The 27,669-nt window shown below is 39.8% G+C and overlaps 1 protein-coding gene and 1 long non-coding RNA gene across 25 annotated transcripts in view; one reads left to right on the top strand and one right to left on the bottom strand.

The window, feature by feature from the left end:
* The window catches only part of DLG2 (discs large MAGUK scaffold protein 2), a 2,044,900-nt gene that overhangs the window by 1,712,822 nt on the left and 304,409 nt on the right, over positions 1-27,669 (top strand). For all 24 annotated transcript variants that reach the window (XM_049713435.1, XM_049713436.1, XM_033431831.2 and 21 more), the window contains one exon: positions 18,352-18,454. In XM_049713435.1, the coding sequence (XP_049569392.1) occupies positions 18,352-18,454 (103 nt within the window). The remainder of the gene's footprint in view (positions 1-18,351; positions 18,455-27,669) is intronic.
* The window catches only part of LOC125965184 (uncharacterized), a 1,042,439-nt gene that overhangs the window by 947,647 nt on the left and 67,123 nt on the right, over positions 1-27,669 (bottom strand). The gene's annotated exons all lie outside the window — the stretch shown is intronic.

The raw sequence follows: 27,669 nt of genomic DNA, 5'->3' as shown, positions 1-27,669 counted from the left end.
ACCAAAATATTAGCAACTGTTAAATCTTGATGAAAATACGGAGTTTCATTGTTCTGTTCTTTCCATTTTTCTGTAGTTTGAATTTTTCAAAACAAATAGTTGGGAGGGAGTTTGCTGCAATAGTCTAGATCAAGACTTAGGGCTAAGGTAGTAAATTAGAAAAGAAAGAACAAAAGTAAAAGATATTCTGAAGGGAAAATAGATTAATAAATATCATTTCTCAGTGAAAGTGGTAAATACAGTTCAATTTTCAATATTTTTGTCTGTGCAGATCTCCTCCTTTTGATTTGGCTGGTGAAACAATTGGAAAGAGAAGATTTAAGAACCCTTGACACAGTTTGCTTGAACTCAGAAAATCTGTTTCTGGGAGCTTTTAGACAGTGACATGATGAGCTTATTTTTAGGTGAGGAATAAGTAAGATAAACGCTAAGATGTAATTATGGACAACAGTCAGATGCCAAGATACACATAAGCCAAAACACAAAAGAATATCATTATCCTGAGGAGCTCTAGTGAAACAAACATCAGAGGAGTCCTGCCTGCAGCAGCCAGAATTTGAATTTTGTGTTAATGGATTTTGACCAAGATAATTCCATTAGCACCTTATTCCTACTCAAGCCTTTCAGATGCTTTAGAAATGTACCATTTGACAGGGGTGTCTCTGGAGACAGTTTTTTCCTTCCTTTAAAACTGATTTTAGTGCTTATTAATGAGGTCGACAGAGCGGGGGCGGGGGGGGGAGACCAAGAACCCCTTTCACATACCCTATAATCTCATTAAGGTTCATTTGGAATTAGCATATTTATGTGAAAAATGGTGTTGATCCAGTATTTCTTATTGCAGGTGCTATTGCATGTTTGGAAGGACAGTTTTTCACTGTGTATGACTGTGCCAGAGTTTGCAGGACTTAACACGCCTGAGCCTTGCATGATCAACACCAAAGCTGATCCCAAACTCTGACATTTTAAGAACAAAAAATACCTCACTCTTCCCCACATTTCCATACCCAGTTGAGAATTTCTGGTAGATTCTAGGTCATTGAGGGCAGAAGCATTGCTTTTTCCCCCAATGCATCCCCAAAACTTAGTACAATGAAGACACTCAGTAAATACCGAATGGATTTATATAATGTTTGAAATTTTGATTATTCAAATTTATTCGGTTTTCCTATAAACATTACTATATTTTTAATCTTCCTTAGTAGCTCTTTTTGTTTTTTATTGTCAAAGTAACACAAACCTCAATTTCAGTAGCTAAAACTTCTTCAATAACTTTAAAATTGTTCTTACAATACGTGTTCACTTAAAAATTATTCAGATTCTACCTTAAAAAACTAAAAATAGAACTACCACATGACCCAGCAATCCCACTACTGGGCATATACCCTGAGAAAACCATAATTCAAAAAGATACATGTGGGGCTTCCCTGGTGGCGCAGTGGTTGAGAGTCCACCTGCCGATGCAGGGGACATGGGTTCATGCCCCGGTCCAGGAAGATCCCACATGCCACAGAGCAGCTAGGCCCATGAGACATGGCCGCTGAGCCTGCACGTCCGGAGCCGGAGCCTGTGCTCCGCAACGGGAGAGGCCACAACAGTGAGAGGCCTGCGTGCCACAAAAAAAAAAAAAAAGATACATGCACCCAATGTTCACTGCAGCACTGTTTACAATAGCCAGGACATGGAAGTAACCTTAATGTCCATCGGCAGATGAATGGAGAAAGATGTCGTACATATATACAAAGGAATATTACTCAGCCATAAAAAGGAATGAAATTGGGTCATTTGTAGAGATGTGGATGGACCTCGAGTCTGTCATACAGAGTGAAGTCAGAAAGAGAAAAACAAATATCGTATATTAATGCATACGTGTGGAATCTAGAAAATGGTACAGATAAACCTATTTGCAGGGCAGGAATACAGATGCAGACATAAAGAACGGATGTGTGGACTCGGAGTGGGGGAAGGGAGGGTGGGATGAACTGGGAGACTGGGACTGACATATATACACTACCATGTGTAAAACAGATAGCTAGTGGGAACTTTCTGTATAGCACAAGGAGCTCAGCTTGGTGCTCTATGGTGACCTAGATGGGTGGGATGGGTTGGGGGAGGTCCAAGAGGGAGGGGACATGTGTATACATACAGCTGATTCACTTCACTCTACAGCAGAAACTAACACAGCATTGTAAAGCAACTATATCCCAATAAAGAAAAAAAAGAGACCCAGAAAACTAAGTTTTTTTTAAATAATTGAATACTTGCAATCAGTGCACTGATTTCAAAGGGGAGGATATGCTGAGCAAACTATTACCACCATTCATCAGAGAAAGACCTCAGCTTCAAATCTGACCCCAGCCTAAGGGAATCTGTCAGTCTGGAATCACACACACATCTGTCTCAGAACAGAGAGCTTAGAGCGTGAGGTGAGAAGCAGATCTTGAGGGCAAGAATTTAGCCTCGTGCCCCAGAGTTTGACCCTTTGCCTGAGCACTTTTGGCACTTGTGTGATGTGGAGGTGAGTGATTCTTCAGCAACAATGTTTTCAAGGGCATTGAGACAGGGGGTGCGGGCTTCAAAGACACCTCCAGCGTGATACCTACAGCCAAACACGGTTCTGAGACACTAGTATCGACAGAGACCTGTGCATAAAGTGCAGTATGGTGGACAGAGCCCTGGAATGAAGAGAACGGGTCAGTAGGAAGTAGGCTTCCAGCCTATCTTTAACATCCTGTTTTAATTTCTTATAGAACGTAGGCCCACCTGATATTTTCCTCGTTTATCATCTCACCCACTCTAAGAAAAGCTTCCTGTGAGTAGGGACTTTGTCTCTTTTACATCCATACCTCTAATACCTGGAGCACTACATAGATACCTAATGATGCTTCTTGAATTACTAAATGATTATAACTATTAGAACACATCGATTTTTATTTAAATCATTAAAATTTATTTGACAACCATTTATTACATAATTATTATAAGCCAGGTTATAATCAGAGTCCTTTTCAGAAGGAATTTGTCATCTAGGGTGAGAATGGATGATTAAACTGGACTCACTGAATCAGAATCTTTGAGAGTGAGACCCAAGAATTTTTATTTTAAAAAAAGCTGTGTATACCTAGAGGGGTGGGATAGGGAGGGTGGGAGGGAGACACAAGAGGGAGGAGATATGGGGATATATATATATATGTATAGCTGATTCACTTTGTTATACAGCAGAAACTAACACACCATTGTAAAGCAATTATACTCCAATAAAAATATTTTAAAAAAAGCTGTCTAATGACAGATGGTCAGATGTGGGCACCTCTCATGGAAATGTAGCTCTTAGTAGTCAGCAAAGAGCTCTCTGAGGAATTGCGCTTTAAGCTGAGAATTGTGAAAATGAGGGATCAAATGTGAGAAGAGCTAGGGAAAAGCACCACAGTCAGAAAGACAGCGGATATACAAGGGCCGGAAGGCTGGAGGGAACTGGCTTTAAGTGAAGTAGAATGAAGGTCCTTGTGCCTGTAGGGCAGAGAAGAAGGCAAAGAGTGGAATGAGATGGAATCAGAAGGATGGGTGGAAGCCATGGCTAGGCATTTGGATTTTACTCAAAGTACAGCAAGAAGCCAATGGAAAAAAATTAGCAGGAGAGAGCCATGATCTAAAATACCTTTTGAAAAGATCATTTTGTCTGTTGGGTTGAAAATGGATAGAGAAGAATGGGGGAGCCAGAGTGAGAGCAGGGAGTCCAATCAAGAGACTATTGTAGTATCCCCAGGAGAAATGGTGGCTTGGCCAGGGGGATAGGGGTGGAGTTAGTGAAAAGTGAGTGAAATTGAAATACTGCTTGGAGCTAGAAACAGACATGCTGATGGACTATATGCAGGAGGTGGGAGGGAAAGAGAATTAAGGTTGGTTGGCACATAGGTTCTTGGTTGAGTGGTTTGATTGCTGGATGGTGGTATTACTATTTACTGAAAGTGGAAAAACTCCCCAGAAACAGGTTTTGAGGAAAAAATTAAGAGTTTGATTTTGAGCCTGATGAGTTAGAAAAATCTTGGACATTCAACTGGAGATATCAGGTAAGCAAATAGATTTATAAGTCTAGGCTTAAGGGAAAAGCCAGAGCTGGAGATACTAATCATATATAATATAAGGTTTCAACTATTTTTACTTACATATTCATATAAAGATAGTTACTTTGTTACTCAAAACACATGAATCCTAAAAGTTGTGTTTTGGCCTGTAGTAAGTTGGGTTTGGATGGCCAAATTACACCTTATCATTTTCAGTTAAAGACTCCAAGATGATCCGTCCTCTACAAATGTCCTGGTAAACCAAAACATTTTTAAAGGTTTCTTTTTTTTTTTAATAGATGCCTACTTTTGCATCAGCAAGCCAAATTTAAAAGGGATGTTAATTTTAACTGCTAAGACATGTAAATATCCAATATCAGTTTTTCATTTTGCCTCTGCTCCAGGAGGATTCTGGTCTTGAGCTTTTATGCAACAACTGTCAGAAATGTTTTCACTCGAAACCAAGTACAACAGCCTCCAGGAGGAGAAGGGGACTTAACTAGAAATTTCCACTTCAAATACAATGTATAGTTCATTCACTCTGGGACGTGCTGCAGGGTGTTTGAAAAGTTTAATGCTGAATGAATGTTTTTCTCAAGCTGTCAACAAAATACATATTAAGCATAGAATATATTTGTTTATTAATCACTAGAAGGGACCTCAGGTTTTTAGCGTGAGGCTCTCTTTCTAGATGAAGAAACTGAGTCCCAGTGAGGAAAAGGGACTTCCCAAAGTGAAATAAGCTAACAGCAGGATGGGACAAACACTCGGGTCTTTAATCCTAGGACTGTGCTTTCCAGAGTACCCTGCTTCCTCTTTCAATGTCTATAATCTTAGCACTTCTCCTTGGCCTGCTAAGTCTTTATTCATATAATTTTACGCTAGTCCAGGTCAGCCTCTTACTTTGTGAGTGTCAGGGGAAGGGGTCAGTAATAGTTAATAATTATACATCCTTACTACATACCAGACACTGCCGTAAGTATTTTATATGATTAACTAATCTATCCTATACCAACTCTGTGAAGTGGGTACTGTTTTTTTGCGGTACGCGGGCCTCTCACTGTTGCGGCCCCTCCCGTTGCGGAGCACAGGCTCCGGACGCGCAGGCTCAGCGGCCATGGCTCACGGGCCCAGCCGCTCCGCGGCATGTGGGATCTTCCCGGACCAGGGCACGAACCCGTATCCCCTGCATTGGCAGGCGGACTCTCAACCACTGCGCCACCAGGGAAGCCCAAAGCGGGTACTCTTATTAGCCATATTTTGTACAGCAAGCCTCTTCTATATCTGGGTCTAGTCAGATCAGGGTACTGACCTTAGAAATACCAAGAATAAAATGATTATTAAAATTAACTATTTCTCGGGACTTCCCTGGTGGTCCACTGGTTAAGACTCCGCACTTCCAATGCAGGGGGCACGGTTCGGTCCCTGGGCTGGGAAGATCCCACATGCCACGGAGCAATTAAGCCTGTGTGCCACAACTAGTGAGCCTGTGCTCTAGAGCCCACGAGCCACAACTACTGAAGGGAAAAAGGATCCCACATGCTGCACCACGTGGCCAAAAAAAAAAAAAAAAGAGAGCAAAATTAACTATTTCTCTAAGCTTCAGATAGATATTTCCCAACGGCCTGTAAAATTGTAGACGCCCAATAGACACAGCAAACTCTACATGTCCAAAACAAAATGCACTATCCTCGCGTCCAGACCCATTTTCTACCGTGTTCCCATTTTGATTAACAGTATCATCACCCCTCTAACCACCTTCTCATCTCCCATTTCTCATCCACTCAACACTATAAATACTATTTAAATTCTGTTTGGTTCCCAGAAGTATTTGAGAAGAATAGCTGTATAGAACCTCCCTCTGTGTCCTCTCTCAAGTCTACACTTATTTCCCACCCTCAATTCCATTCTTATTTTTCTAATTCAGGCCTTTATCATCTACTATGTTTAATATTGCAATAGTCTCCCATCTTGTTATCCTATTTTTGATTACTTAGTTCTCCAACCCCAACTTTTCACTGTTGCCATAGTTATCCTTCCCCAAACACAAATCAAACTGTGTTAAATTCCTTTGTAAAACCCTCCCCCGGCCACTTATTGACAAAACTTCTTAAACTCAAAGAGGCATTCTGCGGGCACCATTTTCCCCTTCTCTCTCTCATGCTCCATGCCAGCCACGCCAGCCTGCTCACGGGATATTTATAGTTACCTTGCTTCCTTCACAAGTATGTGATAAAGATCACTTAATACATGTAAATGCTTTTATTGCATTTGTTTGTTTATATCTCACCTTGTTCAGCTAAAAAAAAGCGAGGTGAGAAAACAGTTTACTAACTGTAAAATACTTTGAGATGTTATTTTTAAGCCATGGAAATCATTGAATTTTGAACTACCAGGGACCCTAGAAATGGTGGGGTCCAGCACCTTCTATTTTCTTCAGCGGCTCATTAGCTGGCCTGAGTTTAGTTAGTGACAGAGTTAGCAACAGAACCCAAATTTCCATCTCACTATATCGCATCACTTCAGGAAATTAAAAAATAGATTTGTTTTTCCCTCTTGAGAAAAGATGGAGCCTTCTACATTGATTTAATTCACTGGTAATATATCTGGTCACTTTACTATCCCTGTTCTCTCTAAATAAAGTGGAAATTGTTTGGATTCTGCACCAGTTTCTTCCCAGCTGCCCCCTGCTACATACCAGCAAGACCCCCAACTGTGAAGTAATTTGCTTGAAACAGTCCCCAGGGTTCTGCACCTGACTCATTTTAATTGAAATCCGGTGCCAATTATCTAGCCCTTTCCCACTGGGTCAGCCCTTTGTATATTTCTCACAATTAACAATTCAGTTAAATGTGTAGTACTTAGCTACTCTTATTCCAAGACAATCTTATACCAAATCTATCCTTTGGTTTTATTATTGCTGATAAAAGCCATTTGGAAGTCCTCATTTAATAGATAATGGATATGTACCTACCCAACGTGCCAGGTGTGTTGAGTACTTTATTTGCATTACCTTAATCATCCTTACAGCAACCCAGCAAAATAAGGGTTACTATCTTAGTTGCATAATGAGGAGACTGAAGCTCAAAGGGGTTAAGTAATTTACCCAAGGTCACAGAGTTGATAAATCATGGCACCAAGATTTGAATTGTGGCCTTCTCAAGTCTAAACCCAGTGTTCGTCCCATGACAGTTTTCAGAGCAGGTGGATGACATGAGCTGGGATGGAAAACTTCAGCAACCATGAGCAGTGTGCTGCCTTCTGAGAAGCATCTCCAAAGGGATCGATTCAACTTGGGAGGCTGTTAGTGAGGCTGGCGATAGCACATGTGTCTTGCATATTATCTGTATTCTCTCTAGCTGTACGCACTCCCGGGGTACAGGAGTGATGGTGAAACAATATTCCTCAATTCAGAGCTGAGGAATGGCTCCCCATTTCAGTGAAGATAAACCGTAAATTCACTTAATATGTCATGGTTAGGAATGCTGACCCTTAAACCAGATTGTCTGGGTTTAATTCCTGGCTTTGCCATATATTAGCAGTGGAACCTTGGACAAGTATTGAATCTGCCTTTGCCCCAGTGTTCTCTATAAAATGGGCATGTATGTGTTCTTACCTCATAGAGCTGTTGTGAGGGTTAAGGAAATTGATATGATTGATATGTAGGAAATGCTTAGAACAGTGCCTGCCACAGAGTAAATATGTACATGTGAGTTATCACCACTACCATCATCTTCATCATTATCACCATCATCACCTTCATTTCTCCTGCCTCACCTCTCATCTCTTTCCCACTCTCTTCTCCCCTTTCTGCCCTTTAGTAACAACTACTTTCTTTTCTTCACGTGTGCCAGACCCCCTCTCACCTCCAGACCTTCATATCTGCCTCCCTCTCTGCCTGGAATACTCTTGCTACTCCTCTTGCCCACAGCCCTGCATGGACACCCCGCACCCATCCTCACCTGGATGACTCATTCAGATGTCATTTCTGATGTCACTTCCTCCAGAAAACCTTCTGATACCTCCTCATACCTAGTATGGGCCCTGCCTTTGGGTCTCAGAGCACTCTGACCTTATCCTGTCATAGCACTTAACCACTAGGTGCTTAATTGTGTATTTACCTGTCACTGTCCTCCACTGAATGGTAAACTGCTTGACAATGGCTATGTGTCACTCTAGTTCACTCCTTCCCTTAAGTTGGAAAAGGAAATGACGAAAATGGATATTTTAAAGAAATGGATTTTTTTTGTCAGCACTGCATTTAGCTCTAGATACTACACCAGGTGCGCATTAAAGAATAATTGCGTAAGAGAGCTTCCAATTTGCCGTAACTGACCTCACATGCACTCAGCTGAGTCTCTGATGAGGCATTAAATAATAACAAGATGCTAGAAATAACGCTCATAAGAGCCATCCCAAAATGAAACAGACTAGAAAAAGAGAGAGTTCCCTGTCACTGGAGGTATGCAAGTAGAAACAAATGGTCACTTGGTGGGAATGATAGGGAGGGAAAGGGAAGGGAATGAGGTCGTTTAACCTAGAAAAGGGAAAACCATCTTCAAATGTTAGATAGAGGACCATAGAAAAGAAGCAGTCCTAGAAAAGAAAAAATATTCTGTCAGCCCTCAGAGGGCAGAACTAGAACCAGGAAGTGGAAAGTACCAGGAAGGTTATTTAGATTCTACACAAAGAACTTTTTGTTGGATCACTAGAGCTGACCCCAAGTGGATTTTCCTGAAAGACAGTGAGTTCTTCATCAGGTGAAGCCAGTGTCAAATCAGCTTGGATGACCATTTGCCTGGGATAATGTAGTGAGATTATTCACTCACTCACTTACTTATTCGGTCACTCGCCTCTTCAGTTATTACACACCTACAATCTACCAGGCACTATGCTAGAGACTCAAGCTCCAATAAAACAAGCTCCTATCTTTAGGAGCTCACAAGTAAGCACATTCCACAAGTCCATTCAGCCGCAACCTCTAGAGGAGAGCGGCCAAGGGGATGGAGTAGAAAAGCCCCCAAGCTCACCTCCTTTCATGAGCACACCAAAGTCACAGCTATCTGCAGAACAACCATCAGTGAAAAAGACTGAAACCTACCAGAAAAGACCTTCTACAGCTACAGATATGAAGAAACCACAACGAGACGGGTAGGAGCGCGGGGTGGGGGTGGGGGTGGGGGTGGGGGGGCGGAAACTGGTGATATAATCAAATCCCCTACCCCCCGGGGTAGGCAACCCAAAAGCTGGAGAATAATTATATTGCAGTTGTCCTTTCACAGGAGTGATAGTTCTGAGCCCCCCGTCAGGCTCCCCAGCCCAAGGGTCTGGCACCAGGAGGGTGAGCTCCCAGAGCATTTGGCTTTGAAGACCAGCGGGGCTTAATTGCAGGAGCCCCACAAGACTGGGGGAAATAGAGCCTTCACTCTCAAAGGACGCACACAAAATCTCCCACGCGCCAGGAACAAGGGCAAAAGCAGTCATCTGATAGGAACTTGGGTCAGACCTACCTGCTGGTCTTGGAGAGTCTCCCGGAGAATCAGAAGGGCGACTGCCGGAGCCCCCGGGCAGCCATATTTGAGAGCGCATTCTCCCGCAGCGTCAGCCGGCGCCAGGTGGGACCCTCCCACTACCTCGTTAGCCCAAGATCTGGCCCCGCCCAACAGCCTGCAGGTGTCGGTGCTGGGACGCCTCAGGCCAAACAACTTATCAGAGAGGGGACACAGCCCCACCCATCAGCAGACAGGCTGCTAAAGACTCAAAGAGTCCACAGTTGCCTCTGGACGTGCCTCTAGACACAGCCCAGCCCACCAGAGAGTCAAGACCCAGTTCCAGCCAGCAGTGGACAGGCACCGGCCCCTCCTGCCAGGAAGCCTGCACAAGCCTCTAGACCCACCGGGGGGCAGACACCAGAAGCAGGAAAACCTCCACCTCACAACGCAGGCCAGATCCTACCTTGGGTCCAGCTGGGCCCGGGCCCTGCCCACTAGCAGGCCTACACAACCTTCCAGACACCTGGACCCCATACCCAACTGTGTCAGGAGCCAGCCCCCCTCAACCAATGATCTGAAACGAGTTTGGGGATCCCTGGACCCTGCAGCCGGACTCCAGGAAGCAACTCTGCCTGCCAGCAGTCCAGCACTAACCCCAGGATCTGGCGTCACTTGTGGGTGGGCAACAGCCCCAGAGTCTTTAGGACCCTGACGCCACCACCAGTGAGGCAGCACTAGCCCCAAGGCCCCCTGAGTTTCTGCAACCAGCCACCTTGTGACCAGGCCCCACTAAATGGCAGCCAGCAGCGTACATACAAGGCAGTTCCTGGCAGCCAACCAGGCCTACCAGACCACCCACATAGCCTGCTGCAACAGAAGGACCCATGCAGCCTTCTTAGGGCTAGAGCATATAGCTCGGGTGACAAGAGGGGAGTGCACTGCTAGGATGCATAGGGTGCCTCCTACAGAGGGCCACTTCTCCAACCTCCCACAGACATAAAAATACCAACAGCAACTTAGACAAAATGAGGCAAGAGAGGACTATTCCAGACGAAAGGACAAGATAAAACCCCAGAAGAACTAAGTGAAGTGGAGATGGGCAATCAAGATGATCGAAGAACTCGGTAGGAAAATGGATGGACAGAGCAAGAAGTTAGTTTTTAACAGAGTTAGAAAATACAGAGAACAACCAAAGAGAGATGAAGAATACAATAACTGAAATGAAAAATATACTAGAAGGAATCAATAGTAGACTAAATGATTCAGAAGAATGGATCAGTGAGCTGGAAGACAGAGTAGTCGAAATCATGGCCACTGAACAGAAAAAAGAAAGAAAGAAAGAAAAAGGAATGAAAAGAAGTGAAGACAGTTGAAGAGACCTCTGGGACAACATTAAGTACACTAATATTCACATTATAGGGGTTCCGAAAGGAGAAGAAACAGAGAAAGTGCCTGAGAAAATATCTGAAGAGATAACAGCTGAAAACCTCCCTAACCTGGGAAAGGAAACAGTCACCCAAGTCCAGGAAGCACAGAATATCCCATACAGGATTAATCCAAAGACGAACACACCAAGACACACTGTAATCAAAATGACAAATATTAAAGATAAAAGAGAGAATACTAAAAGCAACAAGGGAAAAGCAACAAATAACATACAAGGGAATCCCCATAAGGTTATCAGCTGATTTTTCAGCAAACTCTGCAGGTCAGAAGGGAGTGGCATGATATATTTAAAGTGATGAAAGGGAAAAACCTACAACCAAGAATACCCAGCAAGGCTCTATTCAGATTTGATGGAGAAATCAAAAGCTCTACAGACTGAATCTTTGAGGACTAGAAGTTTTCCAGGTGAGGAAGAGATGAAAAATTATGTTCTAAGTAGGGAAAATAGCATGTGCAGAGATGCAGAAATGCCTGAATCAGAGAAATGAAAAAGGTCAACGTGGTGGGAGAACAATGTGGTTGAATCAGCTTAAAGGTACACATCATACATCATACATACAAAGGTATACATCATACATCGGGAGTTGAAGAGGGTCACAAAGGCTCTCTCCATTTCCAAAATTCTGATTCTGATATCATCCTTTCTATAATACTAAGAAATAGTCAAATATTTATGGAGAACATTGAATCATTTATTCAGGGACTCCCTGGAGCCCCAGGCCAGGGGCCTTAGTGGCTGAAGTAGCAAATAGTTCTCATCTTTTAAAAACAAGAAGAAAATGTGTTGACTCTGGACATGGTCCTCTCCTCCATTCACATTAGCATCTGAAAAAACCCTACAACTGATTGAATCAACTAGAAGTGCTAAATTTCTATCAGCAACATGGTTGTGAAAAGGATGTTATAACAAATAGAATTTAATTTTTTCTATGATCTAATGACAGTTGTATATATAAGGAGATAGCAATAGATGGAATTTTCTAGCCTACTCAAAGCCTTTCGCTTCAGCCCTATACCATCTGATCACCATAGGCTGGGCCATAATGTCTAAACCAGGTTGTTTGGGCTGTGGTAGAGTGGACCAGCCGCACCCAATTGTGTGCTGCAGTCTCAGGGAGCTTGAAAGTCAAGTTTCTCCTCAGAACTGGGTAGGTTATTAAAGGGAGAACAGTGGGAATTGGTAGTTAAGAGCTCAAGCGTTTTAGTTAGACTGTTTCAAATCCTTAACCTCTTCCAACTACTTGACTTTGAACAAGTTAGTGATTCTCTCTGAGCTCTGTTTTTTTTTTTATAATGATACCTTTCTTTTTTATTATTTATTATTATTTTTGGCTGCGTTGGGTCTTCGTTGCTGCACGCAGGCTCTCTCTAGTTGCAGCGAGCGGGGGCTACTCTTCATTGCAGTGCATGGGCTTCTCATTGTGGTGGCTTCTCTTGTTGCGGAGCACAGGCTCTAGGCGGGCGGGCTTCAGTAGTTGTGGCTCATGGGCTCAGTAGTTGTGGCTCGTGGGCTCTAGAGCGCAGGCTCACTAGTTGTGGCACACAGGCTTAATTGCTCCGTGGCATGTGGGATCTTCCCAGCCCAGGGATAGAACCCGTGTCCCCTGCATTGGCAGGCGGATTCCCTGCACCACCAGGGAAGTCCTGAGCTCTGTTTTCTTATTTGTAAAGTCAGAAAAATAATCCCAACCTCCTGAGAATTAAACAAGATAATGTATAAAAATCCCCTATATATATGAGCATGCCTCATGCTGTTATCAATGATTATCATTGTTAATCTCAACAGTAACGAATGGCGTCCAATCTCCCAGTCCATGCTTTAAGAAGAGAAAATTAAAGCTGAAGTAGAAAAATAGAAATAATAAATATGTGAGGCTGTGTCATACTTGGTATTTTAAAATGTCATATTAATAATGTAAACTGTTTTTGAATGCCTCTGAAATGTTATTTGAGCAAAGGTTACTGATAAAAACTCAAACCTCAGAGATAGAAATAAGAATCAAAGTGACCTTGAAAAGTTTGAAAGACTGGAGAAAAGCATGTTTGCTAAAACCTGGAGGAAAATCAACAGGGCCATGGACGATGTAGTATTGTTCAGGATAACAGCAGCATCAAATGTGGAGACCCATGTAGAACTGGGTCCAAGATGAGCAAGATTTGATTAATACTGGCCCAGTGGAAAACAAACACACATAATAGGGCACATCTGCTACAGTGGAAAGAAGCCTGGGCTGGGCAAAAGAAACTCTGGGCTGGTGCTAACCCTGTGCTAACTCTGATATTACTTTGGGCAGGTCCATTCCCCTATGGAAACCATCTCTAATGTGTAAGCACTGGATGAACAGCTCTTCCAGTGCTGAAATTGTTCCTAAAAAGGAAAAAAAAAAAAAAAGAAGGAAGAAAAGAAAACCATGAAGTAACGCATACAGTATATTCGTTAATTTCCATTAGATTTTATTTCATCAGTTATAATCACAGCTCTTTGAAGAAATACTCACAGCATAATAGATATCATTTCCTGAATGCCTATTTGCACCAGGCTCCGTGTTAAGGGCTTTACAGTTATTGTGTCATCTATTTCATGCAACAGCCCTGATAGGCAGGTATTATAGATAGATATTATACCCATTTTACAGGTAAGGAGGCTGAGGTTTGAAGAAGTTAAATGACTTTCCCAAGTTACTTAGGTATAACTGGTGGACTCAGGGTTCAAATCTAGTTCTCTCTGACTCCAAATCTTTTGTTCCTTCCCACTTTTTCGTGGCCCCTTAGTGCACTGAGAAAAATTCAGAGGATGGTTAAAATATTGAAAGACGTAGAAGTCTGACGCTATAAAGGAAAGGTCCAAGAAAGGGTGTGTTTACCTGGTTCTCACATCAAACACCAAAATATATTCCAGTACAACAAAGATTAAATGGCTAAAAATTAAACCAGGGTTGTACTAGAAGAAAGCATGGGTAATTTCTTTAGTATGTATCAGAGAAGGGAATATATAATACAAAACTCAAAAGCTAAAAAGAAAAAAGAAATGCGACTATATAAAACATTTTAAACTTCTGTATGGCAAGAAATAACATACAAAGGAAAAGTTTAAATACTTTAAATACAATAATAAAAAATACAAATACCAAACTAGTAAGAATATTTGCAATAGTTATCTGAGGTGAAGAACCAATATTCTTAATATGCAGATAAATTTTTAAAAGAGCAAACTACCCAAACCAAAAAAAAAAAAAAGGCAAAATAAGTGAACAGGAGTTTTATATAAAAACAAATTTAAATATCCAACAAACATATAAAAAGCTGTTTAACCTCATAATTGAAGAAATGCAAAATTTAAAAATATAATTGTCTACCTATCAGAACGGCCAAGGTCAAATATTAGGGTATGAGCAATTTTTACAAGAGTGTGAGGAAGTAGCCTATCATATTATTTGTGGGAGTATAAATTAATGCTACATTTTTGGAAGCAACTTGGCAATAGCTACCAAAATTTAACACTCATACCCTTTATCCAACAACTTACTGTTAGATGATATTTATTATAAAATTGTTTGTAATAGCAAAATACCAAAATAAGCTAAGCGCCCATCAACTGTGCCCTGGTAAAATAGCTTTACATTGACTAATAGAACCTTCCATGGCTATTAAAAAGAATAAGATAATGTATAAGAATATGTGAATGGAGAATGCTCTCGGGATTAAGAGAAAGAAACTACTATGTATAAAATAGATAAGCAGCAAGGATATATTGTACAGCACAGGCAAATATAGCCATTATTTTGTAATAACTTTAAATGGAGTATGATCTATGAAAATATTGAATCTCTGTGCAGTACACTGAAACTAATATAATATTGTAAATAAACTATACTTCAATAAAAAAAGAATGTGCTCTAAGATGTGTTAGTAAATGAAAGAAAATCAAAGTATAAAGCGATATTTAAAATATCTTCCTGTGTAAAATTTTTAAATTATTTATAATTTTATAAACCTGCTTATATTCATAACAAATAATTGGTAGTATATACAAGAAGCCATTAACACGGTTACCTTTGGAGAGAATAATTAGAGGTAGGGGAAGCCTTTTATTTTTATACCTTTTTGTATGGCTTTAATTTTCACATACGTGCATTATGTACATTCAGTTGTCCCTCAGTTGTCCCCAGGGACAACACACACACACACATACACACACACGCGCACACACACACACACACACACACACACACACACAGATAACAAAATCCACAGATACTCATGTCCCTTATATAAAATGGTGTAGTATTTGCAAATAATCTATTCATATCCTTCCATATACTTTAAATCATCTCTAGATTACTTATAATACTTAATACATTGTAAATGCTATGTAAATAGTTGCCAGGTATGTAGCAAATTCAAGTTGTGCTTTTTGGAACTTCCTGGAAAGTTTTTTGAATATTTTCAATCCGAGGTTGGCTGAATTTGCCAATACAGAACCTGCAGATATAAAGGGCTGACTGTATATTAATTATATTTTTTATATCAATACGTTATCTGGGCAATGAGATTATGGCCTGTTTTTGTTCTCTTCATTAATAGTTTCTGTTTGTTCAGGAAATAAATATTTTTTAAATGTACAATAGCAAACTAAAAGAAACATAATGCAGGGGCTTCCCTGGTGGCGCAGTGGTTGAGAGTCCGCCTGCCAATGCACGGGACACGGGTTCATGCCCCGGTCCGGGAAGATCCCACATGCCGCGGAGCGGCTGGGCCCGTGAGCCATGGCTGCTGAGCCTATGCGTCCGGAGCCTGTGCTCCGCAACGGGAGAGGTCACAACAGTGAGAGGCTCGCGTACCACCAAAAAAAAAAAAAGAAAAAAGAAACATAATGCATATACTTTTTAACTTAAGAAGTGTATGTCCAGGGAACTTATCCTTCAGAAACACCTTCATAAGAATTTTTTTTTTAATAAATGTATTTATTTATTTATTTTTGGCTGCGTTGGGTCTTTGCTGCTGTGCACGGGCTTTCTCTAGTTGCGGCGAGCGGAGGTTACTCTTTGTTGGGGTGCGCAGGCTTCTCATCGTGGTGGCTTCTCTTGTTGCGGAACACGGCGGGCTCTAGGCGCGCGGGCTTCAGTAGTTGCAGCATGCAGCCTCAGTAGTTGTGGCACACAGGCTTAGTTGCTCCGTGGTATGTGGTATCTTCCTGGACCAGGGCTCGAACCCGTGTCCCCTGCATTGGCAGGTGGATTCTTAACCACTGCGCCACCAGGGAAGTCCCCACAAATATTTTTAATAATAAGAAGCTAGACACAGCCTCGACCTCATCAGAAGGGATCCTACAGAAAAAGTACTGGTACATCCATACCATGGGATACTAGGCTCCTGTTAAACGTTTGAATGATATGAGCTGAATTGGATGATGACCACAATAGATTGTTAAATGAAAAGCTAAACAAAAACAAGTTATACAACTATATATATGATATGATCTTATCTGTTTAAAGAAAAAGTCAATAATATATTAAAATATAAAATAGAAAGAAACAAATTGCGATAAAGCGACCTGCTTGCACCTGCATATAGCAGATTTCTAAAAAGCATACACTAGAAACTGCTAATGGTGGTTACTTCTGGGAGTGAAGATGGTGAGGGGACTTTTTACTTTTCTTTTTACACCTTTCTGAAACATAAGAATTAATTACCATGATCACATATTATTTTTTAATAAAAAGTTAAGTCTAATTGTTTGACAAAAGAAGAGGTCTTTCGGCCCATGACGTTTGTGCATTCAGCTTCCTGTAGGCAGAAACCTAGATCAAATTACTTTTCCTGTCTCTTCTGGCTCTCTGAGTCATACTTCTGACTCATCGACACCTAGACAGTCTCTGAAATGACTGTCATTTAATAAGGATTAAATCTGGGATTTTATAGTTCAAAGAGGTTTTAGACTCAAAGAGCCTAACAGTCCCTTCTAACTGAGGCAGGAGAGAACTGAGGCTCAGAGGGGTGATATGACCGTCACTCAGCTAGTAAGGAGTGGCCCAGCCAGACCCAGGTTCACTCAGTGGACTTCCCAGTGTTACCTTGTAATCAAAGCTCTCAGTAAACATAGAAAGCCAATCAATGCTTTCACCAGAATAGAAAGCCATGAAATTAGTAAAAGTGAATAAGGAGACTTTAACAAAGTTATTATGAGAGGACCAGCTTGTGGGATTAAAGATTACAGATGTTCCAGGCCTGACAGGGAAAACTCAGTGGCAACCCCCATCCACCACTCAATATCGTTGTCAAAGAAGACTGATGAGAAGCGAAATAAGATTCTATATATTATGTGTAGATAAGCTGATCAGTTCTTTTATTCTTTTTCATGTTCCATAGCCATCTTCCCTGGAAGTGAAAGGAAACAGAATTCAGATATCAGCTGTGTCGTTTGGAAAACTGGACTCTGTGTTCAGCTGAAACTGAAACAAAGCTTCTTAGAGGCTTGTCTTGTTCACCTTTGTTCCCCATCCACCATCCCTCTCCTGGGCACGCACAGAGCCCTGTCACTGGAAAGCACTTAGTAATTACATTGTGTTGGTTTAGACTGAATTGATTTGAGAAAGATTTTAGCCTTTGCGTCTCATTAAATTTGACTTCAGGGTGATTTTTCCCTCTCGGCAGAGTTTTGTGCTTATTTTTTAGATGCTCTGTTTCTCTTTTGGCAAGGGCCCCAAAATGGGAGTTAGCAAGAGCAACATAAACTCCTGGCATTCTCTATTTCTTTTTGTCACAATTCATTCTGGAATTGTACATAAGAAATGAGGCAGTCAAATTAATTTTGGTAACAAGGCTCAGGGCTGTCTAACCAAGCTCAGGATGACAGGACCAGGCATATGACCAAAGAGAGGGATTTGGCGGGCAGCCAGCCCCATTCCATACAGTCTCCCCAGAATCTCATATGAATATATTATTCTGTCAGCACATACTTGTCTACATACATTACATGTGTCTTTCTTTATTATCCTGTTTTCCTTCTAATTTTGAAGGCTCCTATCTAACCCAGAAATCTAGGAAACTCGTAGAAGCATATTAAATGCACACACACTAAAATCTTACTGGACATGGGTAGACAAAACTTTCAACCCATTCAGACCATGGCACAAACGTCCGAGGTGAAATTTCATCTTTCTGCTAACTAAAGTTATCAAGAGCATGAAATCTGATAGGTTAACACTCAAATGCCTGGGTAGGACATGAAGGGTTTTGAGGCAGGTAACATAATCTTAGCCTTTCAGTTTTGGGAAACTTTTTCCCTCTGTCTATCAGAATAATATGCCTTATGAAATACCAAAATTCTCCGGCTTCCTCTCTTTCAGGTGAATGGCATTGACCTTCGAGGAGCATCCCATGAACAGGCTGCTGCAGCGCTAAAGGGGGCTGGACAGACGGTGACGATTATAGCACAATACCAACCTGAAGGTCAGTGAGAACTCAAACTTACAATGTTCTGATGTGTTTCTGTGTGGATGGGTGCCTGTATTTCTGATCACCGGTATTAACCAGTCACCACCAACAAGATTTTTTAAAACAATCTATGGTGAAAAATTTGTGGTTTATGTCCAAAGAACACGAGACTTTGTTACCCTTAATTCCAAGGAAAACATCCAATAGTTAGAAAGGCCTGTTTGAAAATATAAATTTAAACAAATAACAAGTAGCATCAGCTTTATTTCATTTATATTCTTGTCTGGTATACACTTTTGGTCAGCAATGGATACTATAAAAGCAATTAAGATTTAGGAAGCAAGGGGGAGAGATCTCATCTACAGAAATAGACCATGATCAGTAGACCATAGTCTCTCCTTATGGCATTGACTTACTCTTATTAACACTAAAGTGGTTTTTGGATGTCCTTGACGTGGAATTTTTATTTTATTTTATATTTTACTTTATTTTATTTTATTTTTGCCTCTTCTGCCACACTATCCCTTGTTTGGAATACATCACTGTAAACCCTGAGACTTGGTGAGATGTCATAAGTTGAATTAGCCAATTGAGATTTGATGAGATATTCTAAATTAGATTAGCCAAACCTGCGTTTTGATTGGTTTCAACATCTGTTTCTGTGATCAGAATGAGGATCAGTGAGACAACTGGGCTGCTACCTACTGTGGAATTGAGTTCTTAGCAAATTTATATATATAAATTGCTCTTTTGTTAAAGAAATGTAGTTATGTATATCACTGTGGACTAGACTTTACAAAAAAATAAAGAGGAATATGGTTCTGTCTTCAAGAAATGTAGTTAATTGTTTTTGGTCTACATGGCTAGCAGAGGGGAGAATTTAACAGATGAATATGAAAGTACAAGGGACCTTCAAGGAAGAGCCTTTGTGCATCCACATGCATAAAGAGCTTCTCTGGCCTTTTCAAATGATTTTTCCTTAGCAACATTTGGTCTATTGATGTTTGGAAAATTGAGGTTTGTGTCTTTCCTGTGACATCTTAGGTTTTACCATTAACGGTGGCCAACCACATGTTTTACGAGAGAATAAAGAAAACATTCTGCCGTTATGTGTTTTGGTATGTCACTTTCACTTTGCCTGACTTTAGAATTAGAATTTGCAATTAAGTTATACCAAAAAAAAAAGTATTAATTGCTTTCTTCTATTGACCTAGCCCAGATATGGCCAGAGAGCCATCTGGGAAGAGGGGATTTGTGTTTGTCAAAGATGGACGATGACAGCACCAAGGAACCATGCTCTTCCCAGACAGTTTTGACAAGTCTTTCTACTTCTTAAAAATTAGTAGATATGTCTTCTAATAGGAATAAACAGCTCCAAAGTACCCATTGTAAAACAGAAAATGAAAAAGATCTGGGTTAACACCATTTGATGAACAAATTCTACTTCATATAGAGTAAGAACTTGTTCCTGGGATTCTTCCATTTTATTGATAGCTGTTATCTTTGGGTCTCAAACTCTATGCCCTACACCATAATCTGATGCAAGGCATAAATATCTCTGACTGTTTTCCCATTTCCAAAAACTTTCATCTCAAACAATTCTGGAGACTGATAAGATGGTCAGAACCATAGTTACACCAATTAGAAGCTCTTGATAGTGAAGACAGTCATTCAAATAACCTTGAACAGAATGATTACAAGCTTTAAAAGTTACAATAAAGGACAAGCATGTCCTAGTTCTATCAGCATAAATCTTCATCTTAAGCTTCCTTACAGCTTTGTTTCCTTTAAGCAATATACTCACTTTGGATACTATGCTGTACTTTATCAAGATGCCTGTTCAAAGCATGTCTTATAAATCAAATAAATTGATGTTTAAATTGCTTCTAAAGATACCTGCAAATAATAACAACAAGCTTAGTATTTCAAAATGCCAAAGTACAAATCAGACTCACGGAATGACTTCCCCATTTTAATAGCCTAACTGCATTCTAATTTGTCATGGCTTTAAATCAGTTGGAAATGTGGTAATGCAACATCAAGCAATCATTCTTCTCCCTTTGCAAAGGGAGAAGAATTTAACTATTCTTAATTTAACTTAATTTAGCTTAATATAGCTTAATTTAACTATTGTTTGAAATGGAAAACTGATTGGATTGTTGTTTAGGTCATTTAGGGACATGTAAATTATATGACATATTTAAGAAATAATGATCAATTTGCCTTTAAAATAACAAGTTAAAAGAAGAGTATACCATAAGATTCCATTAGGAAATTCTCACCAAGTCCCCTTTATTTGCACCAGTATTGTGAGGTATCCATGCTAAGACAAATTTTATTGACATCTCTTGTAACATGGTCAAGAACCAGGCTTTCTGCAAAAATGTTTTTCACTTACATTCAAATACTTTTATCAGGAATATTCTAGATGCCTTGCTCAATATTACTAGATATTCAGAAAATTCCACTTTTACCCTATCCCAGGTCTTTGTCTTTAAGGAATTTTTTATCTCCTTCAGGAAAAGAGACTTAGATACATTTAATAGAGATCAGTTCCTGATGACATATAACCAAAATTGTATGATAATGGCACCATCTCTAAGAATTATGGAATGTCAGAGAAGGAATAAACCTGCAGGAGGCAGAACAGTACGAGAGTACTTCATGGAAATGGGAAAATGCAACCAGACTTTGAAAAATGGGTGAGAATTCTATTCCAGAGAGCAGGGAGAAAGAATATCTTGATAAGCTATGTAAGATCGTGAGTTCCAAGCGTGCAGACACCAAAACCTATGTTTTGTTCACTGATAAATTTATCTTCAGTGTTGTACATATAACTGGTATTTCTTAAAAAGTTGTTGAACTAATGAAGAAAAGTTTACCATTCTTCAGTACTTGATTTTCCACTTGACAGTAATTGAAGGCTGAAGGGATTCATTTTTACTACTTGCACTTTTTCATTTTTGCTTCAAAGCAGAAAATAAGTGGTAAATAAGTGTATATTGCAAAATACAAAACTCTTTCCAACTGTATTTTTCATAGTACTTAGCACATTTTTTGAAATAATGATAAATAATTTATAATTATCATAATATAACAATAAGTGTCTTCCTTGGCAAGTTTCACTGCACAGGGTAAGGCCAAAGTTGTTATACTCACTTCTGCCTAAAATGAACTTGGCCCCAGTTGTCTGAATTACTCTATCCATCATCAGTCTTATTCAATGCCTAGTTCTAGGTGGCAGAATTGAAGCCAAATTTAGAGTCACATACAAACAAATGTTTCTTTCTCCTGGTGTGATTGTGATTCATTTTTACCATCATTTTTTATCCAATGTGCGTCACATGCTTACTTTGAAGTTAACATGTATTACATTAATAATAGAAAGAAAATAATAATGTTATTTTCTTTCTTTTTTTTAAAAAAGGATCATGTACCTGATACTACAGAATAAATTCTACTTAAGCAATATGAGAAATTAATTCTTGTAAAAATTTCAATTACCTATATTCAATTAGTGAAATTACTCCAACATTACTTGGAAAAAAGGAAACTTAATGCCCACCCACCTCCGCTACACACACACACATATATATACCCATTTCCTTACCCCTCCCAGTCATCTTCCTCATTGCTTTCAGAATTACCATTCTAGAAGATATCACCCCAAGATGCCTGTACACAAACTCCTTGCTTTTCACAGTATGGTCCCAGCCAACCTTCATGCCCCCTCCTTCAACCACCACCCACCAGCATCATCCTTTTTCACTGTGGCTCTGCTTCACAGGACTGCTCCCTGCCCCTGCCCTTCGTCCTGAACTGCCGTGTTTCTGGGCCTTTGCTTATGTGGGTTCCTCTGCCTGGAATTCCCTTCTCTCCCTTTCCACCAGTAGTATTCCTGCTCATCTTGAAGGCCCTCAGATGCCAATTCCACTACAAAGTCATCTTTAATCTGCTGAATCAATGTTGATTGATTCTTTCTCTGAGCTCCCTAGACCTATATTCAGACACTTGGTGTGTCCCTTGTCGTGATTTGCACATTCCTCCACTTAAGTAAGCTTCTAGAGGGCAAGGACCCTTCTACCACTCATTTTATCTCCCATGTTAATGTGCTCAATATGAATTTGACTATGCTTTATTAAAGAGTTATCAAATGTGTCTCACCTTGTTTTAGAAGTGCAATATAATATCTTTAGTGTGTTGGCAAATATTAATAGTAGATGTTTAAGAAATATTTGCTGAGTGAATATTAAATGAGTGCCCTGGCGTTTTGATATTAGATGCAGAAATGGTAAATGAATCCCTATATTGGACATTTGGTGTTGATGCTCTTTTTAGGTGGTGACTTTTTTGCTGTTGTTGTTACAAAACCTTTAGCAACCCTAATAGGTAAACTCCCTTTCTCCTGCATTGCAGAAAATCTACAGCTCTTGCTCTGTAATATAGAACAAAGAAAAGACTATTAAAGGTCTCACATTTCATTTTTTAAATCTCTGTAACTCAACTTTAACATCATTGATGAATAAAAAGGCATTGATTACAACCTAATTATACATTTGTCAAAAAGAGTCTAACACAGCATTCCCCTGGGTCAGATTGGGGCAAATCTTTACAGCATTTGTTGCCTTCTCACTAATACAATAGCACCTATATTTAGTGTGAGGTTACTGCCTGAGGTTGAAATAACAAACCCTCAGATATTCACTAGGAGAATCAAGTGAACAGTATAAGTTGTTGGATAGAGCACAAAATGGAGACAATCAATTGCCAAGCTGTCCCCATGAAAGCCACCAATATCCCCTGGCCTTTAATCTGGCTACTCAGGGCACTGCTGGGGACATTGCAAGGGCTTCAGAAGGGCCTGCAAGTAGGAAGGAGAAAGTCGCTGTTGGTCCCCATCAGCAAGCAGGGACTTGAGTAGACCGTGGAGGGGCCTGATTTCCTCCACCTTTTATTCTTTCAAAGAATGCTTGAGTTCCTAAAGGAAAATCCCAAAGGACAGAGTTGATTACTGCCTGGAGACTCATAAGTGTGGTCTGGTTTATGGAATGGAATTGTGGCAGAGTGGCCATGTTCATTCAATTAATAGTTTTTTTGCTGAACATTTACTATGCCTCAGTCAACATTCTAGGAAAATGATAAAGCAGCAAACTAACGAGCTGTCAACACCATTGTCAAATGGTGATAAGTAGTATAATTAAATAGGAAGAAGAATAAAGATGATAGTGACAGAGAAATATATGGTGTGTAGGGAAGGTCTTGCTAATAAGGTGGTATTTCAGCAGCGACTTAAAAGAAGTGATGGAATGAGCCATGTAGCAAACTGGGGGAAGAGATAACTTATTCTACAGTCTTGGTCTGCCAAGGGTGGTCGGTGAACCAGCAGCATAGATAGCAACTGAGAACTTGTTAGAAAGGCACAATCTTGAACCCCAACCCAGGCTAACTAAATCAGAATCTGCATTTTATCGAGATCCACAGGTTATTTGTACGTACATTAAAGTTTGAGAAGCACTGCTCTAGAATACTTAGGGACCCTGCAAAAATTGCCATTTGACACTATTGGGTGGGACTTCCTCTACCTGGAGTACTGGGCAAAGTCACATGAGGCTATATCACAAGGTTTGATTTCTGACATGTGTCACTCAGTGGTTAGTCATAGCTCAGTGGTTTTACTAGGAACAGATCAAGCTGCAGGGGGTCTAAGAAGTTCACGTGTCATTCACCTCTACTTTGCCTGTGCCTCCCCTCTAAATACAGATTATCAAGCTAATTCATAAATCTTGCTAGAACTCCTCAGCTAGTGACACAGTGAACCTATTCAGGCTTCATTCTCTTTCATTATGGCCTCTCCTGCAAGTGAGTTAAAGAAACTAGAGTCTGTCATACAGAGTGAAGTAAGTCAGAAAGAGAAAGACAAATACCGTATGCTAACACATATATATGGAATTTAAGGAAAAAAAATGTCATGAAGAACCTAGGGGTAAGACAGGAATAAAGACACAGACCTACTAGAGAATGGACTTGAGGATATGGGGAGGGAGAAGGGTAAGCTGTGACAAAGTGAGAGAGTGGCATGGACATATATACACTACCAAACGTAAAATAGATAGCTAGTGGGAAGCAGCCGCATAGCACAGGGAGATCAGCTCGGTGCTTTGTGACCACCTAGAGGGGTGGGATAGGTAGGGTGCGAGGGAGGGAGATGCGAGAGGGAAGAGATATGGGAACATATGTATATGTATAACTGATTCACTGTTATAAAGCAGAAAATAACACACCATTGTAAAGCAATTATACTCCAATAAAGATGTAAAAAAAAGAAGCAGTGAGTTGGGATGAAGTAAGATTGAACCCCATCCTAATGGATGGCTCTGTGAATCAAAAAAAAGTCATTCAGCCATCACTATAAATTTTATTTGAGTAACTTACTATATTTTAAAGCAGAAATTAATTTAAATAATCTTTTTTACTTCTTTTAAATTGTGTAGCTAATTCAGGGGGGAAAGAGTATATATTCTTTTTAGCGTGAAGTGAAACTCTGATCTTCAGAGTAACCACTCTGAATTAAGTTATCGAGCTTAAACCAGAGCTGGAGACCAAGGTGCATTTCTCTATAGAGTAAAAGATACAATAAAAGCTTGAAATTAATATGCAACTTAACCTTGGAAGAATATTGACACCTTCTGAAAGTTCTCGGAAAGGAGAGTATTTACAACATCCAAGAAACCTACTTGCAATGCAAGCTATATTTCTTTATTTAAATCAATGTCTACATAGATTTATGCATACGAATGAGCAGCTGTGGCATGTTGAAATATTTTCTCAGTACAAATAACTGCATCTCAAATACCCAGGCAAGATTCATAAAGTCCAGCTGTGGGTCTTGATCGGAAATTGCATCAGCATCATCAGGAAACATTTAAGATGAGCACTGGAGTGGAAAGTACTGGGCAGGACTCTGGACTTCGACGAGACCAGTATTTTAATGCCAACTCTAGCTGTGTGACCTTGTGGTAGTTATTCATCTTTATGAGTCTCAGTTTTCTTACCTACAAAAAGGAAAGGTTAGAATGGGTAAGGTATTATCAGAATAACCCTTCAGTTATTAAATTCTAGATAAAAAACATGACCCCTGACCTCAGGTGGTATAGAAGCATAAATTCCATTACTTGAAAGTTTTGTCACTAACATAACATCCTTTTTCTTTGCATTTTTTTGCATGATTTAAGAAGAAGTGAATGAACAATCTAGTTAACTTGATGCATTCTGTGTGGTTTAACCAGAATCATTGAGAAATAGAAATTAAGAGTTGGAGGAATCCTTTTAATACCATCTTGTCCAGCTTCTTCATTTCACAGGTGGGGGAGCTGAAGCTCAGTCAGCCTCTAGATAGGAAAGCAGTTCAATATCTTAAAAGTTGTCATAGCTACTAAAGTTGAGCAGCTAATAAATTTCTTAATCCTTTTAATTTGCTATAATAGCTCATGAGAGCAGATGGCTTAAATAGCCCAAGGAATCATCCAATAATATTGTTCTGATCAAAAGGACATTAAGGAGTTAAAAAGAAATTCTCATGGCATCTCAGGGCTTTCTCATGTACAAAACTTCACTTTCCTTTCTAGCTTACTGTTGTTAATTGCTGTTGTTCATGTATCAGAGTTAAATGATATATATGAGAGCTCTAAAAGTATAAACAATTATTGTTAATTTAAAAAACCTACCAATCTGGATATATTGATAGTTCAATAAACAGTTCAAATATATTATGATTTTCCTCTTCCTCATCCTAAATTCTTTCTATAGAACCCTTTATTCATCCATCCATCCACTCATCCATCCATCATCAATCAGTTCATCCTCAGTGATAGTCTATATTGCCACGTATCAGATTTCTCCAAATATGTTGCATTAAATCTGTTTTAATTAATCTAGTTGGTATATTCTAATTTTTACCAAAATATTAGGAAGGAAACAAATAAAACTTCATATGACTCTAGAATTTGTACTGCTTAGCCATGTCTTTCTCTAAACCTCTCTCTCTCACATACATACACCTCCACCAGCAGATACTGCTGCCTCCTGCAACTAGAAATCTCCCAGGATGTCTCCTCAGTGCTTCCTTTTCCTAGCCTTCTCCCGGTTGCTTTTGTTTTCTCCTCAGCCTCCATCTAACACATAGCACTATAAAATATGACCAAAAGGATGATTCCTGCAAATAGAGTGTACAGATTCATTGGGAGGTTCCTTCCAGATACTTTAATGATGAATGATGCTGCATCCCTCTCTCCATGCCCACACCCCATTCTGGACCTAGAAAAATGTAATGACTACAAAGGGAGGTACCATTTCCTGACTCTTAGAAAACTCTCTTGACCTCATTATCTATCCTGGGAATACAACAGCCCAAGCTCATATCAAAGGGATTAAAAATATTTACAAAGGTAATTATAAGTCATACCTCCTCCCACTGTATCATCCCTCTTCCCATCTCCATAACAACTCTCATTCCATAATTAAATATATTGATCTTTGTGTATTTCATCTATATATTAAGTTTATATTATTTGGGGGATCTCTTGGTATCCGGTAACATAAAGCATTCACTCCTTAGTACTGAAAGAGGCTAAGTAAATCCTCGTGCTAGAGATATTTTGGTAACCAAGAACATTTCTTGGATCCTTACTTGTCTTTAGCAACATCCAGATCAACTACATGGAAATAAAGAGTCTTAATTCTATTCTTGAGTATACAAGGATCGCAAAGTGAACACAAATCCTTGTTAGATAACCCTCCCATTTGATACGAAATTTCAGGATGTTAGATAACTGTCTCTACAGAGACAAAAAGAAGAATATAAACCAAGACAGATTTAAATACCTACTAACTTAACACCATATTCTGGGTTCCCATCTAGTTTATCCCTGCATCTGTTTGCTTATCCCCCTATTTAAGCCAATCCTCAAATGTAAAAATACATCTTCTCCTTTCCCTGACTCTGCAGCCAATGCTTTATTGACCGTGTTTTAAGCCTCATCACTTTTCTGAACATTGATTCCCCTGTTTGTTAATTAAGATAGAGAGATTTATTTATTTGTTTGTTTGTTTATTTATTTTTGGCTGCGTTGGGTCTTCGTTGCTGCGTGAGGACTTTCTCTAGTTGTGGCCAGCGGGGGCTACTCTTCGTTGTGGCGCGCAGGCTTCTCAGTGCGGTGGCTTCTCTTTGCAGA

Source organism: Orcinus orca, chromosome 8 (genome assembly GCF_937001465.1).
Source record: "Orcinus orca chromosome 8, mOrcOrc1.1, whole genome shotgun sequence".
In the NCBI taxonomy this organism is placed as follows: domain Eukaryota; kingdom Metazoa; phylum Chordata; class Mammalia; order Artiodactyla; family Delphinidae; genus Orcinus; species Orcinus orca.
This window is presented reverse-complemented; position numbering and strand designations above follow the sequence as displayed.